General features: G+C 37.3%; 3 protein-coding genes and 2 pseudogenes across 6 annotated transcripts in view; 3 read left to right on the forward strand and 2 right to left on the reverse strand.

Moving 5' to 3' along the window:
• The window catches only part of LOC149033982 (5'-3' exoribonuclease 2-like), a 12263-nt gene extending 11593 nt beyond the window's left edge, over positions 1-670 (forward strand). For all 4 annotated transcript variants that reach the window (XM_089193252.1, XM_089193249.1, XM_089193250.1 and 1 more), the window contains one exon: positions 1-670. This exon is cut by the window's left edge and continues 776 nt beyond it. The gene's annotated coding sequence lies outside the window, so the exon portion shown is untranslated.
• Positions 671-10817: 10147 nt separating this feature from the next.
• LOC149033983 (uncharacterized) lies at positions 10818-21112 on the reverse strand. Its single transcript, XM_089193238.1, has 2 exons — positions 20491-21112; positions 10818-11722 (listed from the first exon to the last, which is right to left on the reverse strand). Exons 1-2 carry the CDS (start codon positions 20842-20844, stop codon positions 11042-11044), a joined length of 1035 nt encoding a protein of 344 aa, XP_089049364.1. The 5' UTR covers positions 20845-21112; the 3' UTR covers positions 10818-11041.
• On the forward strand, positions 14009-14952 carry LOC149033984 (uncharacterized; annotated as a pseudogene).
• LOC149033985 (uncharacterized) lies at positions 14836-16075 on the forward strand (annotated as a pseudogene).
• LOC149033986 (uncharacterized) lies at positions 17093-20408 on the reverse strand. The gene is made up of 3 exons (XM_089193762.1): positions 20361-20408; positions 17945-18113; positions 17093-17474 (listed from the first exon to the last, which is right to left on the reverse strand). Exons 1-3 carry the CDS (start codon positions 20406-20408, stop codon positions 17338-17340), a joined length of 354 nt encoding a protein of 117 aa, XP_089049888.1. The 3' UTR covers positions 17093-17337.
• Positions 21113-21152: the final 40 nt, after the last annotated feature.

A 21152-nucleotide genomic window follows, 5' to 3' on the forward strand; every position in this document is an offset into this window, starting at 1 on the left:
AAAAACTGCACTTTCTCTTTGAACAATGAAATCCATTTAGTCCCCTGAATTTCTGGATTAAGATTGTTAAAATCGTTTTAATGCCAAGTATGTTAGTTTTTGTTTTCCCCAGTTTGTTTTGGGAGCTGGAAGATGCAGTTTGTTACACTGGCGGGTATTATAATTATGAAAGGCAGTGTTATGCTTCAAAAATTAAAAGAAAAGTCAATGATGTCATTTAAGCGTCTAAAAATAAAAAGGAATCGGTTCATCTGTCGTCTTTGATCTAAACACTTCTATGTTAAGATCTCAAGAGCATCTGTCGTGGAAGAATATTTTGCCTTGTCTAAAATGATTTTAGCTGCCTTTTTCTGTTTGATTTGAAGATCGTTCATTAACGTAGCAATTAATGGTAAATTTTATTTTTAACTAGGTAAATTTTTAAACTGGGGAAAATTGTTCTCTCCAGTTTATTTTTATTGTTCTAAAATATGAGGGGAGTTTGGGTCAGGAACACTTATCAAACAACAAATTATTTTGCAGTTGGAGTTTGTTATTAAGCCTCAGCATAACAATTTTAGGTTTAGGGCTACGTTAGTTTTACTTTTCATTTTAAATACATTGTTTGGAATACATTGATTGCTTCAATGAAATAATAATGATCTTTTAATAAATATCACTCTTTCAGTTACACGCGTTTAACTGGAAATCTGTTCAATAATGTTTAATATGATTCATTGATTATAAGCCATTTTGTAAGCTTTTGTGAATGTTATGTCCTTTGGAGTGTCGAACGGCATGTTGGGTTTGGAGCACTTCACTAGTCTTGCTGGAGATATCGGTGTTGAGATTTTTCCAAACATGGTTGCGATTCTCACACAACTGTTACTTTCAACTGAGATTACTCTGACAAACAGCATGTTAGGATGTAATGGTGATGTTTTGTCAACTAGATCGATCTTCACAGAGAAATAGTCATCAATGTCAAACATATTTGCTTTTTTTCTGGATAGCTTCATTTTCTCATAATAGTTTTTTGTTTTTCATGGGTTGCGATCCTTGTTGCTTTCCGTTGTTCCAAATCATCTGCGGGGGCTTTTATTTTTTGGGAGGATCAAGTGTCTTCATCTTTGTTACAGGTTTCCTCTTCATCATCTTCTAAAGTGATATCTTCTACATTTACGTGATCTGCGACTAGTGTTGCTATGTATGAAGATGTTGAAGTTTCTGTAGCTGTTGTTGTTGTGTGGTTGATAGTTTGGTGGAGTATGCCAAATACTAGTTCATATGGGCTTTTAGATGTGGCTCGGTGTGCCGTGATATTCTCTTTGTAGGCTGCTTTCCTGATAAAAATTGCACATTTTTTTTATCAGCCATTTTTTCTTGGATGATATTGGAGAGATTTTCTTTCACAGCTCGGTTGTTTCTCTCCACTAAACTCAAGGTTTGCGGTGTTCGTGGTGCACCATGAACAAGATTTGTGTTGTGTGACTCACAAAATGTTCTCATTTGCTTATTTTTAAATTCTCCTCCATTGTCATTATGTAACACGGTTGGGTAATCAAATAGCCAGAATGTCTTTCCCGCTGATTATAATATTTCCTCTGCCATTTTTCGAAGAGCACGCAGCTAGGAGAATTTGTTGTAGAGATCTGTGATGTGTAAAATCCACTTGTGTTTTCGTCCACAGGAACATTCCGAATAGGTGATGAATAGGGGTTAGGGTAATAGTAACATGATAGGAGATGGGTGGAAAAGGAATTAAGTCAGGGGGGTGCAAAGGGATACAAAGGGAGGGGGTGCTAAGAGGAAATGGGAGGGGAGAGAGATCTTTTTTTGAATTCCTACTTTTTTAAGAGCCCCCTAAAAAGCCATGCCCCTATTTTTAAACACATACCGCAAATTAAATCTCTCTTAGAAAGTTACGTTAAAGATGAATAAATGATAATAATACAAGACAATTTCATATCAGCTATCTTTTATTTGCCAGTGTATGTGGAAATCGGGATGTATGCATTAATTAACAGCAGTTCTATTCAGCAACAAAGCTTAATAATGATTTAAAGATATCTGTTTTGAGCTCATTAGGTCTGTACAGGCTAGAAAAGATTGGAAGCAAGGCTTATGAAAACTGTAAAAAATGCATGGTTTCCACGTAGTTTTGTTTTTTGGTTCTTGCCCCCTATTGGATTCTTGATTTGAGAGTATCTATTTCAGTCACAACCCTTTTCCCCTAACATTTCTTCAAAATTATGGGTTTAACAACTTAAATGGCCATTATCAGTGTATTGAAACATATGAAATACAGTGGAACCCCGCCTTACGTCCACCTCATTAATACGGCCACTTTTTGTCTCGACGAAACGTGCGTCCATACTAGTTAAATTTAAATTTGCTTTAAATTTAAATTCTGCTTAAATTTAAAAAATGCCAAATTTCCATGGCCCGTTAGTGGCCGTATTGACGGGGTTCCACTGTGCAAATGTGCATTATCACAATGTTTGAATAGTACAGTCATGTATTCATCCAAAATATTTTCAAAAACGCTGGTAGGTTAAAAAAGGAAATCCTATAAAAGGTTTACAAAGTCATAATTATTTAATAAAAAAGAAGTTTATGATTTAAATTGCAGTTTGATAAAATTTGCTTTTGAAAATGTGCAACCATATAAACTTTATGTCTATCTCGGTTGCATACGTGAATAAAGCTTAAAAAAGGAGCCTACGAGAGGCAAACTACTTTTTGGCTGAGTTATTGCACTTGGTGTGTGCATCCAAGGCCTCCTTAAACAGCTTCCATCCTTCTGTCTTCTTGAACTCCTCCTCACTGATTCCTTCTTCTTCTTCACTGGACTCTGAATACTGCTGAACATAAAAATATGTCGGGTTAACTTCGGTGTAAGAACCTGTGAAGTTTTTCTTTGTTTTGTCACTAATATTTTCCTAGTCTCTATTGTTTTGACTTTGTTACGTCACTCGTGAACGTAACAGGTTCTTATACCAAAGCTGAGCCAAAACGTCGAAGGCAAATAATAGAGTTTGAGTTAGAGCTGGTAACGTTTCCAAAACACATCTCGCCGGAGAAAAAACAGTATTTTGATGAATTAACCACCTCACTTGCAGAGGTCCAACTGGCGAAACATCCCCCTAAAAAAATTTTAGTTCAGGAAACATATTGAGTTTTTCGGTCCGTCTACAGTTAAGGTAATATTGATATTTACGGTTGTTTTCAATGTTCATAAGAAAAGCCCTTCTCTCAAATCTGCCGCTCGTATGATAATCGGAAATTTTTAAAAATCCCGCGTTTATTTTAAAGCTGCTTCCGTCATTGTTCCATAGTAGCCATATACGGTCATTGTTAATCGTTAAACAAAGCCTGCTTAACTTTAAGCTGAGCCGCTTTTCTTGATACGTTATGGCTTTTCTCATGTACGTTGAAAACCTCGAAATGGACAACTCGCTAAAATGGGTACTTTTCGTCAAAGAAAGCGGTTAGATAACAAGTGATACGCTGTCGAAATAAGGTGAGATCGGAAGAACATCTCAGAGTGCCACAAAACTACGCTCTGATCTGGTGAATTATGTCAGAAGTAATCAAGCCACCCCAGATGGAACTCATCTCAGTGAATTTATCAATCTCGGGGCATGGGACTCTTATCTGCGAAGAATGGCTATGGAAGGTGAATGGTGTGACTGGATTGCGTTATGGGGCCTCATCAACATGCTCCAAATCCCGGTGGCGATAGTTTCAAGCTTAGGAGAGACGGGATTGAAAGTTATCTATCCCGCTGATTGTCAAAACGAGGCCAGGAAGCTGAGCTTCATTATCATAGCCTAGAACCAAAGGCTTCTCAGAATCCCCAACTAGCCATTGCCGAGGAATTAAAGCAAAAATATGGCCAAGGAAAAATCACAGAAGAAATTTGTCCAAAATGTGGACGAAAATTCCAGTGCTACTCACAAGGTGTTTCTGAGAGCGGTGGAGCGTTGCAGTACTACTCAGATGACAGCGTCTTCTGTAACAGTTGCTTAATGGATGAATTTTAGTTTGGAGTTAGGTACAACAAAAACAAACTGCCGCATGTTGGGTGGAAATTTATTAGTCTAAAACACAACGTTCTTGTTGTTGTTTTTACTGACATCGTTGCTGTTGTTCCCAGCTGGGTGACGTCAATGGATTGATGCAATTTGATTTAAAGATAGAACGGTATACCACGCTGGCATACCAATGTGTAGCTAGTTAAGCAAGAATATGTAGCGTTTATTGTGTTGTCGAAAAGAATCTCGGTCATAATTTTAAGATATATAGTAAAGAGAATTATAGGTTCGTTTATGAAGGTGCCATTCATAGCATCGTAGCATGAAAAAAGTAACAAAAAGAAGCCAGTTGTAAGCCATAATTTAAGATGATTTAATCAAAATAATTGCTATTCACCCCAGTTCCCTATCCATACCATTCCCACATCCAAGCCATTCCTTATTTTTTAGTCGGGATCGTTTGCGGTCCCCATCAGGGATTATTACCGGTCACCTACATTTCGACATGACTGTTTATCAGTTCATTAGATTACGGGTAGAAAAACTGAGTTGCCCAGCGGATATTACCAGAAATGTACTAATGCTGAATAAAATCGACATCCCTCCAGAGCTGGCATTTCTTTGTCAGACTGAAAACATCCGTCCCCTTGGGGACGGGGATATATGCACATGCCTTGTGCGCATGTTGCATTTCATCTCTCAATATATACCCACCTCAGAACCAAAGGTCACTTCCACATTTCTCTCTGTTCTTTTTCCATAAATTTTCTTCAGCTCTTCCCAGAATCATATAAGTAATATGCAAGAGTTAAGTAGCGATCTCTGTAAGAGCGGTCCAGGGCATTTCGCGTCGGAAAAAAGTTTTCCCTCAAACTTTGCCCAATAAACTATCTTTGGTAGCAAGTAAATAAAACCACATTAGTTTTTGGAAATACGTTAAAATAAAATCTTTAGAGCTCTCAAAAGTCAAAGCTGCAATACTGCCCTTTTTTGAACTCTTGGGACATCGAAAGTTTCAGAAGCTGAAGAGCCCGGTCCTCGTATCACACCGCATGCAGCAAAAGATAGTTTGTATCCTTAAACTGTGTGATATGTAAGGTGTATAAAAAGCATTTCAATTTTGATATTCGTTTATTCAGAGGCCTGTCTTAATTTATTTTAAAACACTCGTCAGACAGCTTTCTGAAATTGGTCTGAAGTACTCTTTCTTTCTTGGTTGATATTACTCAAATCCAGACCAGACCATTAAAAAATCCGTTTTATTTCTGCTAATAAGATGTTTGGCTGCAGAAAAATATAAAAATATCTTGCACTTATTAATTTTCTTCGCCTTGGTGACTTCAAACTTTGATTTTGCAAGCGTGACCGCCAATTATGCAAATTAGTTCATTGAGCAAACTCCGACCGTTTTATATGAGTAGCTCAATAATTCTTAGATTTTAACCATTTTGAGCAGAAAACATAGAAAGGGCTTTAAGACCACACCGAGTAATACTTCAAACATTTTAAAAGGCCAGAATTTGACAAATTTTATTATCTCGTGAGGAAAGACGTCAACAACAAAGTATCGAATATCATAATTTGTTTAGCGCTCGCAAACTCTTATTTAAAAATTTAGCTTCTGTTATTTCATATTTGAGTTCTGCCAGCTTATGCTATTCAAACCTGTATGAACATTTCAAAACCTAACTACAGGATTCTATTTAGTGTAACCGGCGATAACAGCACACATTGAAAAACACCGTGACCAGTGACTCTGTCACGTAATTCAACTGTGTAATTGTCCCGAATGCTTCTCACCTCTAAATAAAGCAGCGATTGCTCAGATTTCTAGCAGACAGGAACAAATGATATCTGGTTGTCACACCTGTCTGCATAACGGTCTCTGTTCATAAGTTTGGAGAGTTCTTGTGAAAAAGGATATCGCATTCGCATAACGGGTGGACGTCATAACTAGATTGCATAACAACTGCACTCCGAAACCATTTCCTCCATTTTTGCAAGAATTGCTGCATTTGTATCTCGCATTTTGAATGCCAGCTCAAAATGTTTGTACATGTCTCTTAGCATCTTGGCTTTGAGGCTAGGCAACCTTCCTTCTCTTGCCAACGAGCACACATCATAGATATCAAACATGATTGGATGTTTCAGTCCTATCTCATCCATTACTGTTTTCCTTGCCTCTCTCAAACTCTTCGTCTACATCAGACGCGGATGCCTCTATCAAGTCGTCGTCTTCGTCGTCTGCGTCTGTGGCATCATCCGATTCTTGTTGTATTTTAGATCGCTGTTTAAGGCACAATCTCGAGAAGAAACCCTGAATCTGTATGTTGGATAACCACTCTTTTCTATCGCACATTCTCTCTCCATCTATTTTGCAAGCAGTACACATATCCTTTGCTACTTGCTCTGGGTTTGGTTTCTGCCAGTGTCTCGTCCGATATTAAATTTCTGTGTCAAGTACTGCCTGACGCTTTGCGAAAGCCGTACACTTGCACCTCTCTTATGAAGAGCCCATCCCATGGGAAGCTGTGAAGCACTTGTCAAGGGTTCTGTGGCCACTGCAACCAGTTCAGTCGAACTTTCACCTTCTAATGACAATGACTGAAAGTGATGAACCCATTACCTCTTCACTTTGTCATAAACACTTTAAGTCATGTTCGCAGGCACAGGACTTACATGACAAACTAGCTAGTTCATATGGGGGTCAAGGTCGCCCCAGGTCTTAAAATCTTCATCGCAACCAGGTTCAGGGCATTGATAGGAACTACCGTCGTAGCCATCATCGCTCTCTCCTGTTAATGCAATTCGTCGAGCAGTAGTGGGGAAAAATGGAATCTCCTCCACCAGATCCGTCTTTTTATGTGGAAAAATTGCAATTTTAATTTTATCAAATAAACTTTTCAGGCCCAACATTAAACGCTCTCCAAAGACGCGGGCCCTCTTGTGTAAACTCAAAGTTGTGTAAGTTGCTGAAGTTGGCAATCTTGTTCATTTGTAGGGTTGAGTTCTGTTCCTAGACTATGCACACTGACGCCGTTGTTCCCCCTGACCGGTCTCTCTTTCAATGCGGTATGCATGTGTTACGGCTTTCGTTGCAGTATCTCCTGATTGACGCTTTTGACGGACACAGATTCCCATCACACATATTTTTCCTCGGATCGTACCTCACGAGTTCGATTCCCTGGCGACATCCGAGCTCTCGTAGAGATGATACCAGTTTACTGTTGTGATAGCAGCTTGCTTCATCTGATCTTAGAAAGACCTTTATTATTCCTGAATTTTGTAACTTTATGGTGACAAAGAGATTTTCTAGGATTGACAACACTTTAAACCAGTCTTGTTTACGGCTGTTAAGAAGGTGTACGTATCAGGTTACTCCCAGGCTTTCCTCCTGTTTACAACAACGCTACTCACATGCCATTTGATTCTCCTCTTGGAAAACCATTCTGATTGCTTTTCTCGGAACTCATCGCTATGAACCTCATTGCCCAGTCAACTACTATAAATGTTTTATCTCTCTTCAAAATATCGACAATTTGCCGCTAGCACTGATCCTGGTTCTCTGCTCTCAGGATATGCCCTCTCCATTCAAAGATCCTAGCGGCAGCATTTTTTGCTTCATTCAGATAGTCTTTCGCTTGAAGCTTACCCAATTGCATTTTGTACTCAGAAATAGCACCTCTTACTTCTTCAAGAACACTCTTCAGCTTCTCACAACATATCTAATAAATGCATAGCTGCCGCTCGATCAAACGACGAAAGTATCATGAAGGCCGTGTACTGGGAAGTGATATATAAACTGCACATTTTTGGTTTAAGGCCAGAATGTAACCCCTACTTTTAGTTTTATTTTCGGTGTTCTCCGTCGTCACAAATTGACAGGATATTAAACTACTCAACTCTTAACCGGTAAGAGGATAAAATACCTTTTCGATCATTTGTATGGAACAAATTTCAGCTCTTGCATATTGTGAGAATTTAGGTTAGTATTCCAGGTCGGTTCTTTGCACTGTCTTATTTGCATTTGTTTTAAATGACACTGAATAAAGCTGTTTTGTAAAAGGTGGATAAAAACAAACGATGCATGTTTTAATTAATTAATTACTCTTCCTGGCTGAACACTAAACGGCAATGGAGACTCTGAAAGTTAGGAAAGCATCTGGTCATGATTCTATTCCCCCACTTGTCCTAAAAATTGGACCGGCGGAGGTCGCTCCCTCACTTTTCAACCTGTTTAACAGATGTGTAGACGAGGAAAAATAACTTCAATTGTGGAAAAGGGGAGGATGGAGTCCTGCCTTCAAGAGTGACGAACCCTTACTAAAGGAGAATTATAGACCAATCACCGTCCTTCCTGTCTTCGAACAGATTATAACTAAACAACTTGTGGGGATGTTCGACCATCACTTGGAACATAATTTGACAGCTTATCGCAAAACTCACAGCTGTTAGACAACACTAATATTAAGATTAATTTAATATTTGTATCAAGAACAAGGAAAATCCCACGCGAAGTAATTATGGACACCATTGACTTCCCAAACTGAGCATTTTCTTCTCGAAGTAGAATAGAATTGAATCATACTTGCGTATTTGTTACAAATCCGTGTAAAATCTTTCAAATCACGCACAGGTCAGATTAAACGCTTACTTTAAAGAGAGGATCAAGGTTCTGTAAGTCCCGATAGGATAGGATTTTCGGGGTCCTCAGCCCCCAAAGTGGGTACCTTTTTGACACTATCGGTCTCGTGGGTATCCCTACGCGCGTCAAGTGCGTGTGATTCGTGGGAATGTGTAAAGAGTGTAAAGGTAATTGATAACTTGTTACTTGCTTTAGATTCTTGTTGCTTTAACATGATGAATGGAGAAACTATGAATTACATGGGTTAACAATCCTTTGGAGTGACACAGCACAAATTTTGGTCAAGTAATCGGTAAAAAACCATCACCTAGAAAATCTTTCAGCATAGTCACGTGTGCTTTTACACTTCTGTAGAACATCCTTCATCAAAAAAGCTATTTATGTTGTATACTATACAGCTATTTGAAAAAAACTATACTGAGCCACTCACTGCTGTGAAAGGTAGGATTCTGGGGAAAAGGTAAAGAAATCATAGGTTTGGTCCACAGTAAGGTATCATTTGCGGGGAATCTGATCAAGTTTATGAATAATATATTTAGACTAAGAACTTCACAGTTCCGCAATTTGAAAATGACTGCCAAAGTGGGCACGTCAATAGACTGAATTGGCCTGCAACAGTGTAAGTTGGCCAGCTGTTCTGAGAGTAACAGGAGTAGACCAGGAGTAGGGTTTTCAGTATCTTGTCTTGAATAGGGTTTAAACAGGCATCTGAATGAGGTCCAGTGTTAGTTCATGCATGCATCATTGGTCAGGAAGGGGGGAACTCCATGCATATACATGTATGACACTCTTCATGAGGACCTGTAACAAGATTTGACTGAATAACTTACTTTTGAAAAAGTAGAAATGAGCGACATTTCATTTCCAAATGCTTCTCAGAGGGAGAAAATTAGGGGGTTGTGTCAAGAGAAACAAGTCATTTCAAGTATGTGAAAACTTTATTTTGAACCATTTCCAGTTTTACCAGGTTGAAAACCCTCCCAAGAGCCAATGAAAAGGATGACGTTTTTGATATTGTTGTTGTGGTTCAATTTTATCCTTAGTTCAAATTCTATTTTCCTTTGTTTCAAACTCGTTGTCATATATTACCATACCCAAAAAGAAAGGATAGTAAAATTTGAACCTCAGCACCACCAACCCCCCGAGGTACTACACGTTTTTCTCAATGTATGATATCAACTGGCTTTTAACCTGTAAAGTAATTTAAATAAGTGCATTAATATATCCATTGAAACCGATTACATGTAATTTCTTTTGACTTTCGAGAGAATATAAACGTTTTGAGTACCTTGTACCTCCACAGCTGAGCTTTGTTATTAAAACATGAAGGACAGAACGAACACAATTCGTAAGCTTGGTTGAAACACTCCGATGCCTCATCAAGATCGCCCTGTTCGGCTTTCTCCACACCAGACGCTTCTGGTTGTTTCGCTTGTTTGGCATCCTCAGTATTTTCGCCATTTATTTCGTTTTCATTTTGATGCTTCGGAGCAACATCATCCTGGGGTAACAGAGGATTAAAAATGGTTTCCAAAACTGCTTGATCGTTCTCGCTGATTGCTATTTTGTCCGCGAAACGAACCGGAAAGTCCTGGGTACCACTGGTGCGTCCTTTCGCGTTTCATCCCGCTTTCTGCGTGTGTACTGCATGTTTTTCCTCGCGTTCTCCTGTCCCGCATGGCGATAGATCCCAAACTAGAGCTCAAATTACTTACAAGTTGTTTCGTTTTACTCTATTAAACTGGTTCGTTTTTAAGTTATTTATTAATACTGTATTTTCTCTTATAACAACAACAACAACAATTTTTATTGTTTTAACCCTTTCACTTCCAAGATCTAATCAGTAATTCTCCTTGCTATCTGCCATACAATTCTTATGATGTTAGTTCAGAGAATTTGGTATTGGATCAACTAATAATCCCATGATTGATATTCTTCTCTATTCTCATCACCTGCCTGCTTGATATTGTATTGATATTGAAAGGAGAAATTCTGTCTTGGTCACTTGTGGGAGTGAAAGGGTTAAGACTGATCTGTACAAGACCATAAATACGTCGAAAAGTGGCGACCACATCTAGCCGAGCTACAGTAGACATCTCTTTTAACTCTCTCTCAGAAAGAGTAATTAACTAATTAAAAAATATGCATCGTTTGTTTTATCCACCTTTTACAAAACAGCTTTATTCAGTATCATTTAAAACAAATGCAGATAAGACAATGCAAAGAACCGACCTAGGATACTAACCTAAATTCTCACAATATTTAAGAGTTTAAATTTGTTCCATAGAAAAGATTGAAAAAGATATTTTATCTTCTTACTGTTAGAGTTGAGCAGTTTAATATCTTGTCAATTTGTGACGACGAAGAACAACGAAAAAAACTAAAAGTAGGGGTTACATTCTGGCCATAGACCAAAAATGTGCAGTTTACATATCACTTCCCAGTACACGGCCTTCATGCTATTTTCGTCGTTTGATCGAGCGGCAGTTTTGCATTTCCTAGATATGTTCAAAAAGTTTTTGAACAGATCTAAACATCGATCACGGTTTCGCTTCAGTTGATTCATTACAAGTGGGTCATCACTTGCACTTTGCTCCAAATTCGGCTCATCTGGAAGTAGGTGATTAACAGGACAATACTCTGCACATGCGGCGAGAAACGTGGACGATCCGTTTCCCGAACGATCATCACAAAACATCATGTTACAATTTTCACAAAGGCTTTCTTTTATACCATACTTGGCTCCGCTTAATGCTTCAAATGACCAGTTTTGCCGATCTGGAATATTTAGAGGCTGGAAATGTACTATTGCTTTTCCGAGACTCTGTTTAAGAGTGATGATTCTATGATACAAACAAATGGGCCTTAAGAAATGACTTACGGCTATTGAGGCCCCAACAAAAGACCTGCCTGCGTGTGACACCCTTGCTAAAACGATGGGTTTGAAAGTGTTTCCTTCTGAAAGTTTACTTAGGTAGTATTTCGCCTTCTCCATTACACGGACGGCATGATCTATGCTTCCTCTTCCTCTTTCACTGCTACAACCGATAAAGTCGCTCAACTGGAATATAAATAGAAAGAAAGAACCGTTAACTGTTAACATTCTCTCTGCTAGCACGGTAATTTTTATTAGCTTCCTGCAACTGTAGGTAAAACCGAAAACTTTTACGCGTTCTACCTCTGAGCGAAACTTTTCTCCTGGTGTTAACTTATGTTAATTATGTTCTTAATTCTGAATTGCGATTTCCACTGATTGTGCAGTCCTTTTTTTTTTATTTTCTTCATCTAACGGACTATCTGGCTGCAGGACTTCCATGATACCAGCATTTGAGCTGAATCGGCCACTCGGTTAAAAAATTGTTTTACTTCAAGTCTGACGCCAGATATCAGGTCGTTTATGAACAAACCTGATTCTCAAGACGGTCCAATGTTGGTCAGTCGCTCTTACTTGACTGTCTGAGAATCAGGCTATCTGCACGCCGATTTCGCTAGAATGGTGAAAATAAACGTAACATACCGTATTTCTTCACCCATAAGCCGAGCGAAAGGTGAATCTTATGTTTGTGTTCGTTGTAGTTGTATGGATATTCTTTTTTAATAAATACATGATCCAAAATCCCGTGTTTTTTGTGTCTAATGTTATTATGCTAAGTGTTGTTTACGCAATTGTCTTGTCACAGGCGGCCCAAGCTTACGTCTTACGAGAGGAACCGTTGCAAATTTAAAATGTTACAAGGAATAATATAGGGAACGAAATATGGTCGACTTACAACGATAAATATTTCAAAATATGAAGATTTTTCTCGTAAAATCAATTAAACTTACTCATACCCCGTGTATCCGTTGTAGTTTCTGGCGATTTCTGCCGTTTTAAGCTTGCTTTACCATCACTGTTATTCAGGTCATTTACTTTTATTACGTTGGTAAAATCTGTACAGACATCACACTAATCAACTCGCGCGCAAAGTAAGAAGACTATATTGAAGGCTTGAAATTATATTATGATCGATTTTCATCAAGAAATGGACCAGGAATATTCTATAATAATGCAAATAATCGTGAAGGCTGATCGCGGGAAAGCGATTGCGTGACGCTCGGTAAGCTGTAAAATGACATGTTATTATCCACCAGACGTAAAAACTCTTCAGATTCTCAGTCTGCATTTTGTACTCACTCTGCAGTCGCAGTCTATATTTTGTATCCGGTCTGCAGTCTGCTGTCTGCATTTTGTACTAACAGGTATCCGTGGCACCAATACAGTTTATTTTTGGATACATTTATTCGCACAACACATAATCTACCACATGACGAACCACGCGATTTTTGTTTGTACAAGTCCCTTGTCAGCCATTTTGTATTTGTGCTTGGGTTGTTGTTTTGGCGATGGGGGTGCTACGTTTTTGTTTTACGATTACCTGGAGCTTTACGGTGCAAACGCTCAAAATACTTACAGACGCATACACAAGACGTATTGTTCGCGGCTAATCCACACTAAAAGATGTTATTGAGCGGTACTTTTGGAACGGACTGAGTCGCGAACGCTTGAAAGCCATGAAAGCCCTGTATGCCTTGAAAGCCATGAAAACCTTGTATGCCTTGTATGCCAAGTATGCCAATGTCTTAGTTGAAAAACGTACACTTGTTGAAAAAAACAAAATCTGAAATCTGAAACCAAACTGCATATACTCTATGGAATCTATTGAACAACACTACTACCGTGAGACTAAAGAACAAAACTCTACCTGTGCAAACTGCTTGTGAAGAAAAACACCATTTTGGATTCAATTGATGCCAAGGAACGTAGCTACGATAACAGTACGAATGGTATTAATTTCACGATCAGAAAGGTGAGTCTTATGTTTGTTTTCATAGTAGTTGTATGGATGTTCTTTCATAATAAATACGGGATCCAAAATCCTGCCTTTTTGTGTATAATGTTTTTATGTTATCTATTGTCTTCGCAATTGTCTTGTGGGCTAATTTCTACGTAAAGTTGTTGAAGTCTCCAACAAAAGCTGCCGTGAATAGCTTCGATGAATGTAACGTCTTTGAGAAAGCTGTTCAGTTAACCGTTATATTGTATATGATAATAAGCTTAATGATAGCAATAATGAAGCATTTTCAATAAATACAGTCTGTAACTGTAGATCTCGATACGAGAAATTTGTTTATTTTAATCGCCCTCGTACACATGGTATTCGTGTTTGTGATCGTGAGCCCAGCAAAATACCAAAGAAAATAATTTCTCGTATTTTGAAGAAGAAGATAAGACGTTTACTTCGAAGCTACATCAGAAAAAGCATACCGAAGTCTTCACGAATGCATCTTTTTACCAATAAAGCTCTTGAAAAAATATATGCACATGGAATCAGATGTGAGAATTAAGGAACAACGAAATATCCCCCTCTGCAGTTAGGAGAAAATATCGAAAGTCTAACAAATACAGGATACTGAAAATGCAGAACCAATATCTACAAGTAATAAAAAGTTCAAAGCCAAAGCAGTCGAATGTACGGAGGTCTAATTCAGTACCAAATGTAATATATAAAAATCTGAATCAAAGGGTAAATCACTTTATGTCCAAGCTGTCTGGGGATATAGAGACAAACTCTGGTCCTGTTATTAATTCTACTAAACCAATTCAAGCTCCTTTCAGTCAAGACAATGTGGCAAGGTTTGGCTTAAATGCTGGTACACAGTGTGTAGGGGGAATGGTACAGTATCCTCAATGGACTTAGAAAATATCATGAACGTTGATAATTAATTGTATTCTGGTCTATCTAGACTACCCAGGCAATCCTAGTTACTGTTAACAGAAGTACCTGAAATGATAATAGTGTGTAATATTAATTATCAGCTTCAATATAGTCCAAGCTACACTTGTACTATACATGGTACTTGTGAAGTAAAAGATTTCAATTATTGTATCTAATTTGCTAATGCTATGCAGGCTTTGTTAGGACGAAATTATAATTCCTTTTTTTAACAATCCTTAGTACTACAGTAGGTAATTGTGATGGGAAGTTTAAGATATTTGATTCTCATGGTAGAGATGCATATGGTACACCCCATCCTCAAGGAACTTGTGTAATCAAAATCCAAATGTTTTATTTGAAGTCAAAGGTGTACATATTGATGAAAAACAATTTGATATGACATATTTCTGATCAATAGTTGTCAGTTGTCCGCCTCAAAGCACATCATGTAGATGCTGAAATTACAACCATTCATATTCCCTGTTGTGCCACATCTTTTTATAGCATTTGTTTTTCCACTATCAAATATTATGGGTATAGGAATTCACAGACTCTAGATAGAATCACTGACCATGCAAACAAGTTTTACAAAGCAAAAGTCATGGTGATAACTATCCACTGACTATTAACAATTTCCCAAGGACACTTCAAATATATGATGCAGATATTAATATTGCCTTTAATTTGGAGAAATAAGGCAAATTATTACTTCAGCAGTTAATCACAGAATACTAAGGATAATACTAGGTTTTTAATGTGGATTTCAAATCATTGCTTCAGCTGTATTTTTCAGCACAATGATATGAAAACAAAAGCAAAAAGTGTTCAGTACTTTATTATAAGATTCAGTCCTAATGGCACACTTGATATAATTGAAAAAATGAATGACATAGTTATTCTAATTCAGTTATTAGGGGGTATTGTAAAAAAACAATTCCAGAGTAAAGATGTAGAGTATTGTATTAAATGTATATGTTGTTCAACTAATTTGTCAAATGGTGGAAGACAAAACGTAATGGCAAAACACAAGTCTCATAGTCAGAAAGAATTACATGCAAAAAGGAAAAAAGAAAGCTGGAACAAGTCAGTGGATCCTGTAGAAAAAGAAAAGCTTTTATCTCACAGAGCTGAATGGTATAAATCACTGGATCCTAAAGAAAAAGAAAAGCCTTTTTTCAAATCAACAGAGTGGTAGAAATCACTTGATTCTGTGGAAAAACAAAATCTTTTATCTAGCAGAGCAATTTGGTATAAATCACTGGATACTGCACAAAAGCAAAAGAGAGCAGAATGGTTTAACTTGCTTGATTCTGCACAAAAACAAAAAAGAGCAGAATGGTACAAGTCATTGAATCCTGAAGAAAAAGAAAACCTTTTGTCTGGCAGAGCAGAATGGTATAAAACACTGGATCCTGCAGACAAAGATAAGATTATATCAAAAGTCCAAGCTAATAAAGAAGCCTATAGAAACTCAGTTCAGCATGATTTAGATCTTAAGATCACACCTTTTTAAACTAAGATTAGGGAAGGTCCATATTATATTTTCTCTGTTTGTAATAGAACACTACACAGAATAACTGTTATCCAGTTAAAAAACAAATGTACAATACTCAGCAAGCATTATTTACTGACATTAAGTCATTTGATGAAAATCAGTACATTTGTACTGTCAATGTCAAGCTGTATGTAACAAATTACATGTTGATGAACTGCCACCAGAGTTGTCCATTCTAGAGAAGCTTGAACAGATATACCACAGAGAATAGTGTTTGAAAAATTAAGTCATGCCCAAAGGTCAACAAAGAAAGATTTAAGGTGCAATCTGTAATATACCAGTTGAATGTGATCAAACATGAAATATATTACCACGTTGCCACTGTTGTGTTTCTGTAGTCGCGTAGTATTATTTACATCTTCACTTCTTCGTCTTTTTTTTCTTTTGTTTTTATTCTCATTCATTAGCTTTTGTGTTCATTGAACCATTTCCCAATTTTTTCCATGAGGTTCGCTCACTCAAATGGCCTGTTATCAAGAATTTCGCTCTCGGCTTATAGCCGATGGTTTTGCTTTTTCTTTTGGATAACATGAGTCTGTTGGGAGGTCTCTAACTTTTAAGGTCTCGGCTTATAGTTGAAGAAATACGGTAGATCCCTTGCGAAATGGCTTTTGGAATTCCTTGGAATTCCTAGGATTTTCCTAGGAATTCCTAGGAATTTATTCCTAGGAATTCCTAGGAATAAAGGTGTGAATTTTCACAGTAAATTCGGACTGGGAATTCCCAACCATAACAACTCTGGTTCTAAAAACCTAGAAATTCCTAGAAATTCCCAGAAATTCCAAGTTTATAGCCAACAGGACTTGGAATTCCTAGGAATTCCAACTCAGAGAACCAATGACTTTCCCTGAAAAGCTGTAAATCTGAAAAATTCCTAGGAATTTCTGGGAATTTCTGGGAATTTTTGGGAATTTTTAGGAATGTTTAAGAATTACTGGGAATTTTAAGCAAAAATTTGAGGCTAATGATATAAAATATATACTTTAAATTAAAAAAACCCAGCTAAAATTCAAGTATTCAATGAAATTTATTTATAAGCTTAATTAAGGCTTACATGTAAAATATTTTTGATTAATTATTAACATCAATGTGTGGTAATATTAGGATGGAATTTGATTTATTTTTCTTTTCTTGAAAACTTCATACGGATTAATCCTCAATTACAGCTATTCATATAAAATAGTTCTAATCAATCATTAAATTTTGTTTGACACAAATTGTGAATAAAATCTGTTGATTCTTTTCCATAAAATACAATATCTTAAGTTATATTTATATAGTTATATTCTTGGGAGTGAAGGGGCTAATTACAGACAAATAAAATTGATTTTTTGATTAAAATCTTGTTGTAACTGTAACAATAAATTAGAATGAAGTTATCCTAAACTGCAAACTTAGCTGCTGTTTGTACTGTATTTTTTTCCCTTGGCTCACAATGAGTTGGCCTTTAATGAGGTTGTCAACAAGAACCTTGACCATTTTGTATCTGGATTCCTTGACATCTGAATGTGAAAAAAAATAATATATTAAAATATGTATGTTTAAAGCTCAGACCAGGCTTTTAGGATGGCTATGAGGAAAAGGGCATTCATTGGATTCTCAAATTGAGAAATCTCTGTTATATTGAGTGACTTTTATATTGGAGTTAGTACATCTCTCTCATGGATTTTACTAAAAAAGGGCTGAATACATTATTTTGTTTTTTCCAAGGAGGGCTTCTTTATGTACTAAAGTTTGTTATGAATCTTGAATGTTCCCAAACGTGACTAGAGGAATCTTGAAACCTTACTGATAGGTTTATTTCATTGTAAAGCATAAGCTTAAGAAACTGCGGCATGCAAGTGACCGATTCGATTCTCAGAATTATTCTAGTTTCAGTTGCGCCGAGCGTTATGTAAGCTTAATTCAACCCGCTACATCTATTCTTTTATAAGATTTTGATCACGTAACGAATATCGCAATTTTTACTCACCACAAACTTTCAAAATCGTAGCTTTACAGATGGCCACTCGACTCTTGTTTGTACCAGTCAATATGTCAACTGTTGTCCCTTCTTTTAACTCCACGGCGCCAACGACTTTCTTCTCTTTTACAACACTCACGCTTTTCTCGTTTTCCCATTGAACCACAATAAAAGCTATCTTTAGAAATGTTATACTAAGCAAAACAGTTGAGAAAAGCGATCAACCGATGAAAAGTACATTCAAAGATGAGCGCCAAATGGAGTCTTCTTTGTTTCCGATCACGGGCATGATCACGTGGATGTTTTAGGACTTGTCATTGGCTAGCAAAGTGAATCCGCTGGCTTGCCGATTGCAGTGTTAAGAGAAGCGCGCAACTTTATTCTGACTTCTCCGACCGGTCTTCTGCTTCTAAACGATGGATACCTTGGTGATTTTAATAATGATGTGAGCTCACTCTATGTCGAAATAATCCACAAGAATCGATCGTACTACAAATGCACGATTTGTGGCCGAAGGTTGTCGAGGAAACAAAGACTCGAAACTCACTTGAGTTGTGTACATGGCAAAGGTGAGAAATAACACAAGCCAATCACAGTTTTGAATGGGACCACAAATCGTCTTTTACCCTCATATTTATAAAAGAAGGATACCACATTCGGAAGTATAAGAGATACATAGATGATCCCAGTGTACCAGTACCTAAATCTACAAAGCTTGACCGCAGCAAGCGTTCAGCAACACGTTCCAACACCGCCATCTCGATTCCTCAGTCAGTCGTTTCCACTGAACTTAAAGCAGTATTGACAACAGAGTAGAGTGCGTCTTACAAAGGAGCAACATTTGTACAAGAGACAGGAGTAGCTATATGCGATTACAGAGGTGCGTTGGAACTCTGGTCCACAAATAGTTATGCACTGCCCGAAGTATAAAACAATTTTGTTGATAGCTGACAGACAGAGAAGAACAACAAGTAAACTTAAGAGCTGTTATTATTGAAGTGTGACTAGCACTTTTCATTTTTATATAAGAAGGACTTGTAATTTGCACCAAAAATAAAAAGATGTAAAATTTTTTTGGGAGATCCAGTGATTGGGACATTTAAGAAATTAAGTTATGAAAGGAAACTTGGTTGGTACTTCTCACTACTAACAAGTCTTGTTGACAAATATTTTCAGATCAGAGTTTCAAATAAAGTAAATTGAAGACGTCATATAAAAGGTGTTTTTCCTCAAAGGGAACATTGACTACCTCTGTCTTGTCTGCATGCCAAATGTTTGCAAAGTGTATGGATGATCCACAAGTATTGGAACTCTTACAAAAATGTTTTGTAAGAATAAAAACAGCAAAACAAATTACAGCAATTAGTCATGAAAATAGAGAAAAAAACTGAAAAAAAGCAGCAACAACAATCATGAAAAAAGAAAGATTAATTAGGTGTTGAATTTGTTTGTCTAAGGCATGAAATTTCTACTTAAAGTATTGTCAACAAAAAGTCTCTGACAGCGTTTGAGGCAACTGAGCTTGACTGCTCCAAGGTTTTCTAACAAAGGCAACCAGTAATGTAGGTTAGGGAAGTAAGATAACAATGTAATTATTGTTAATTATTGTGGAAGTTGGCAAATTTCCATTTCCATTTTTCCATAACTGACAGCTGGTTCATGAGAAAATCCATATTAATGTAAAGATTTACTAAAACTTAGTTTGAGTAATAAATTTCATGATCTTTAAGTTATAAACATGTACATGTATGTATATCTCTTGGTAAGTTTTGTATAGCATACCTTTTATTGAGCCAAAGTTTTAAGCCTCTGAAATTACTCTTTTTCTTAAAACCTTCACATTCAAGGTATTGAGAATTTCTTAGAATTTATGTGGACCTCAGGGTATTAAAATTGCCTCAAATTCAATTCCCAGAAATTCCCAAGAGTTCCACACTTCTTAAATTATAGGTAGTTTGTAAAGCTGAGAATTCCTAGGAATTCCTAGGGATTCCAAGTCCTCACAAAACTGGAGTCTTCCTTTCCCAGAAATTCCCAGTAATTCCAAGCTTTTTAAATCAGAGTTAATTTGCATAGTTGGGAATTTTTGAGAATTCCTAGGAATTCCAAGGAATTCCCAGAAATTACCAGAAAACTGGGAATTCAGTTTGCAAGGGTCATTTGCATAATTGGGAATTTTTGAGAATTCCTAGGAATTCCTAGGAATTCCTAGGAATTCCCAGAAAACTGAGAATTCAGTTCGCAAGGGATATTACAAGAAGAGGGTCACAATTTTCAGCGAAATACAGCTCAAGAACAGTGGAAATAGTTCCGAATTTTTTTACTCTAATTAAAAAGACAATCTTGAGCGGCATCTTATACTGAATTCTATAATTCAGCTCGTAGTCCGGTTTTTCTTTTCCATAACATTCCTGCAAACAATTACCTTTGGTGTCTGCCACAGCGAGGTTAGATAAACAGCCAGCCAAGGCATGTTACAGCCTGACTCGATGCAAATGACAATGGATGAAAACTCGGAAACAAAACACTCACACATATGCCGCTTATGTACTTACCATTTCCACGAGTTTGCTTCCTGGGTCGACCACGTGATTTGGGTTTGGTACTTTAACCATCTCTTCATTTGTCAGGCCGCCCCAAGCACCCACCTCATTGAGGAGTTTGTGGCTATTTTGAAGCTCATCAGCAGTTCCTAAATGAAACACCAAGTGCATTTTTAAACTCCAGTAGATGTCTCTAAAATATCCTCTCAGTCCCTCAGGTAATTCTTTAGGGGATGTTTTTATCTCGCATTCTTTGGCAAGCGGTATTAAAATCTCTTTACACATTTCCTCGACGTCACCCTCTATCCTTCCCTGTAAGGCTACAATTCCTCCTGCAACTCGGTTTCTTATGTACTCAACCTCCATTATGATACAAGAGGGATCCTCGAGAGTCGAACTGTGCCAAAAACCTCAAAGCGTTTTGCAGCAAAGCAAGAATATATGTAGATTAGAATTATTCACTTTAAGGCAGGCGTTCACCCTCCGTCAGTTCTAGGCGTGCTAAGAAATTTTACGCCTCAATAAATGAAGAAGAGCTCCTAACTTAGTTCAGGAACGCGCCTTAAGTCGAAGAACGAAAAATCTGCTCCAGTGAGTGGGAACGAAAGCCGGAAGTCTTAGTCGGCAAGAAGTCACAGGCTGCAGCAAAACGCCTGCTTTTTTTCTCAGTTTTA

This window comes from Pocillopora damicornis, chromosome 14 (assembly GCF_964200805.1).
Source record: "Pocillopora damicornis chromosome 14, jaPocDami1.2, whole genome shotgun sequence".
NCBI classification, from domain to species: Eukaryota; Metazoa; Cnidaria; class Anthozoa; order Scleractinia; family Pocilloporidae; genus Pocillopora; species Pocillopora damicornis.

What these genes read in the sequence shown, in the direction of transcription:
- LOC149033983 (XM_089193238.1), bottom strand. Translation starts at nt 20,844, where the DNA reads ATGGAGGTTGAGTACATAAGAAACCGAGTTGCAGGAGGAATTGTAGCC. An exon ending in GAAGCAAACTCGTGGAAATG is followed by an intron (nt 11,723 to 20,490) that starts GTAAGTACATAA and finishes TTTATATTCCAG; the next exon opens with TTGAGCGACTTTATCGGTTG.
- LOC149033986 (XM_089193762.1), bottom strand. Translation starts at nt 20,408, where the DNA reads ATGCCTTGGCTGGCTGTTTATCTAACCTCGCTGTGGCAGACACCAAAG. An exon ending in CGCTGTGGCAGACACCAAAG is followed by an intron (nt 18,114 to 20,360) that starts GTAATTGTTTGC and finishes ACATTTCTAAAG; the next exon opens with ATAGCTTTTATTGTGGTTCA. An exon ending in TACGATTTTGAAAGTTTGTG is followed by an intron (nt 17,475 to 17,944) that starts GTGAGTAAAAAT and finishes TTTCACATTCAG; the next exon opens with ATGTCAAGGAATCCAGATAC.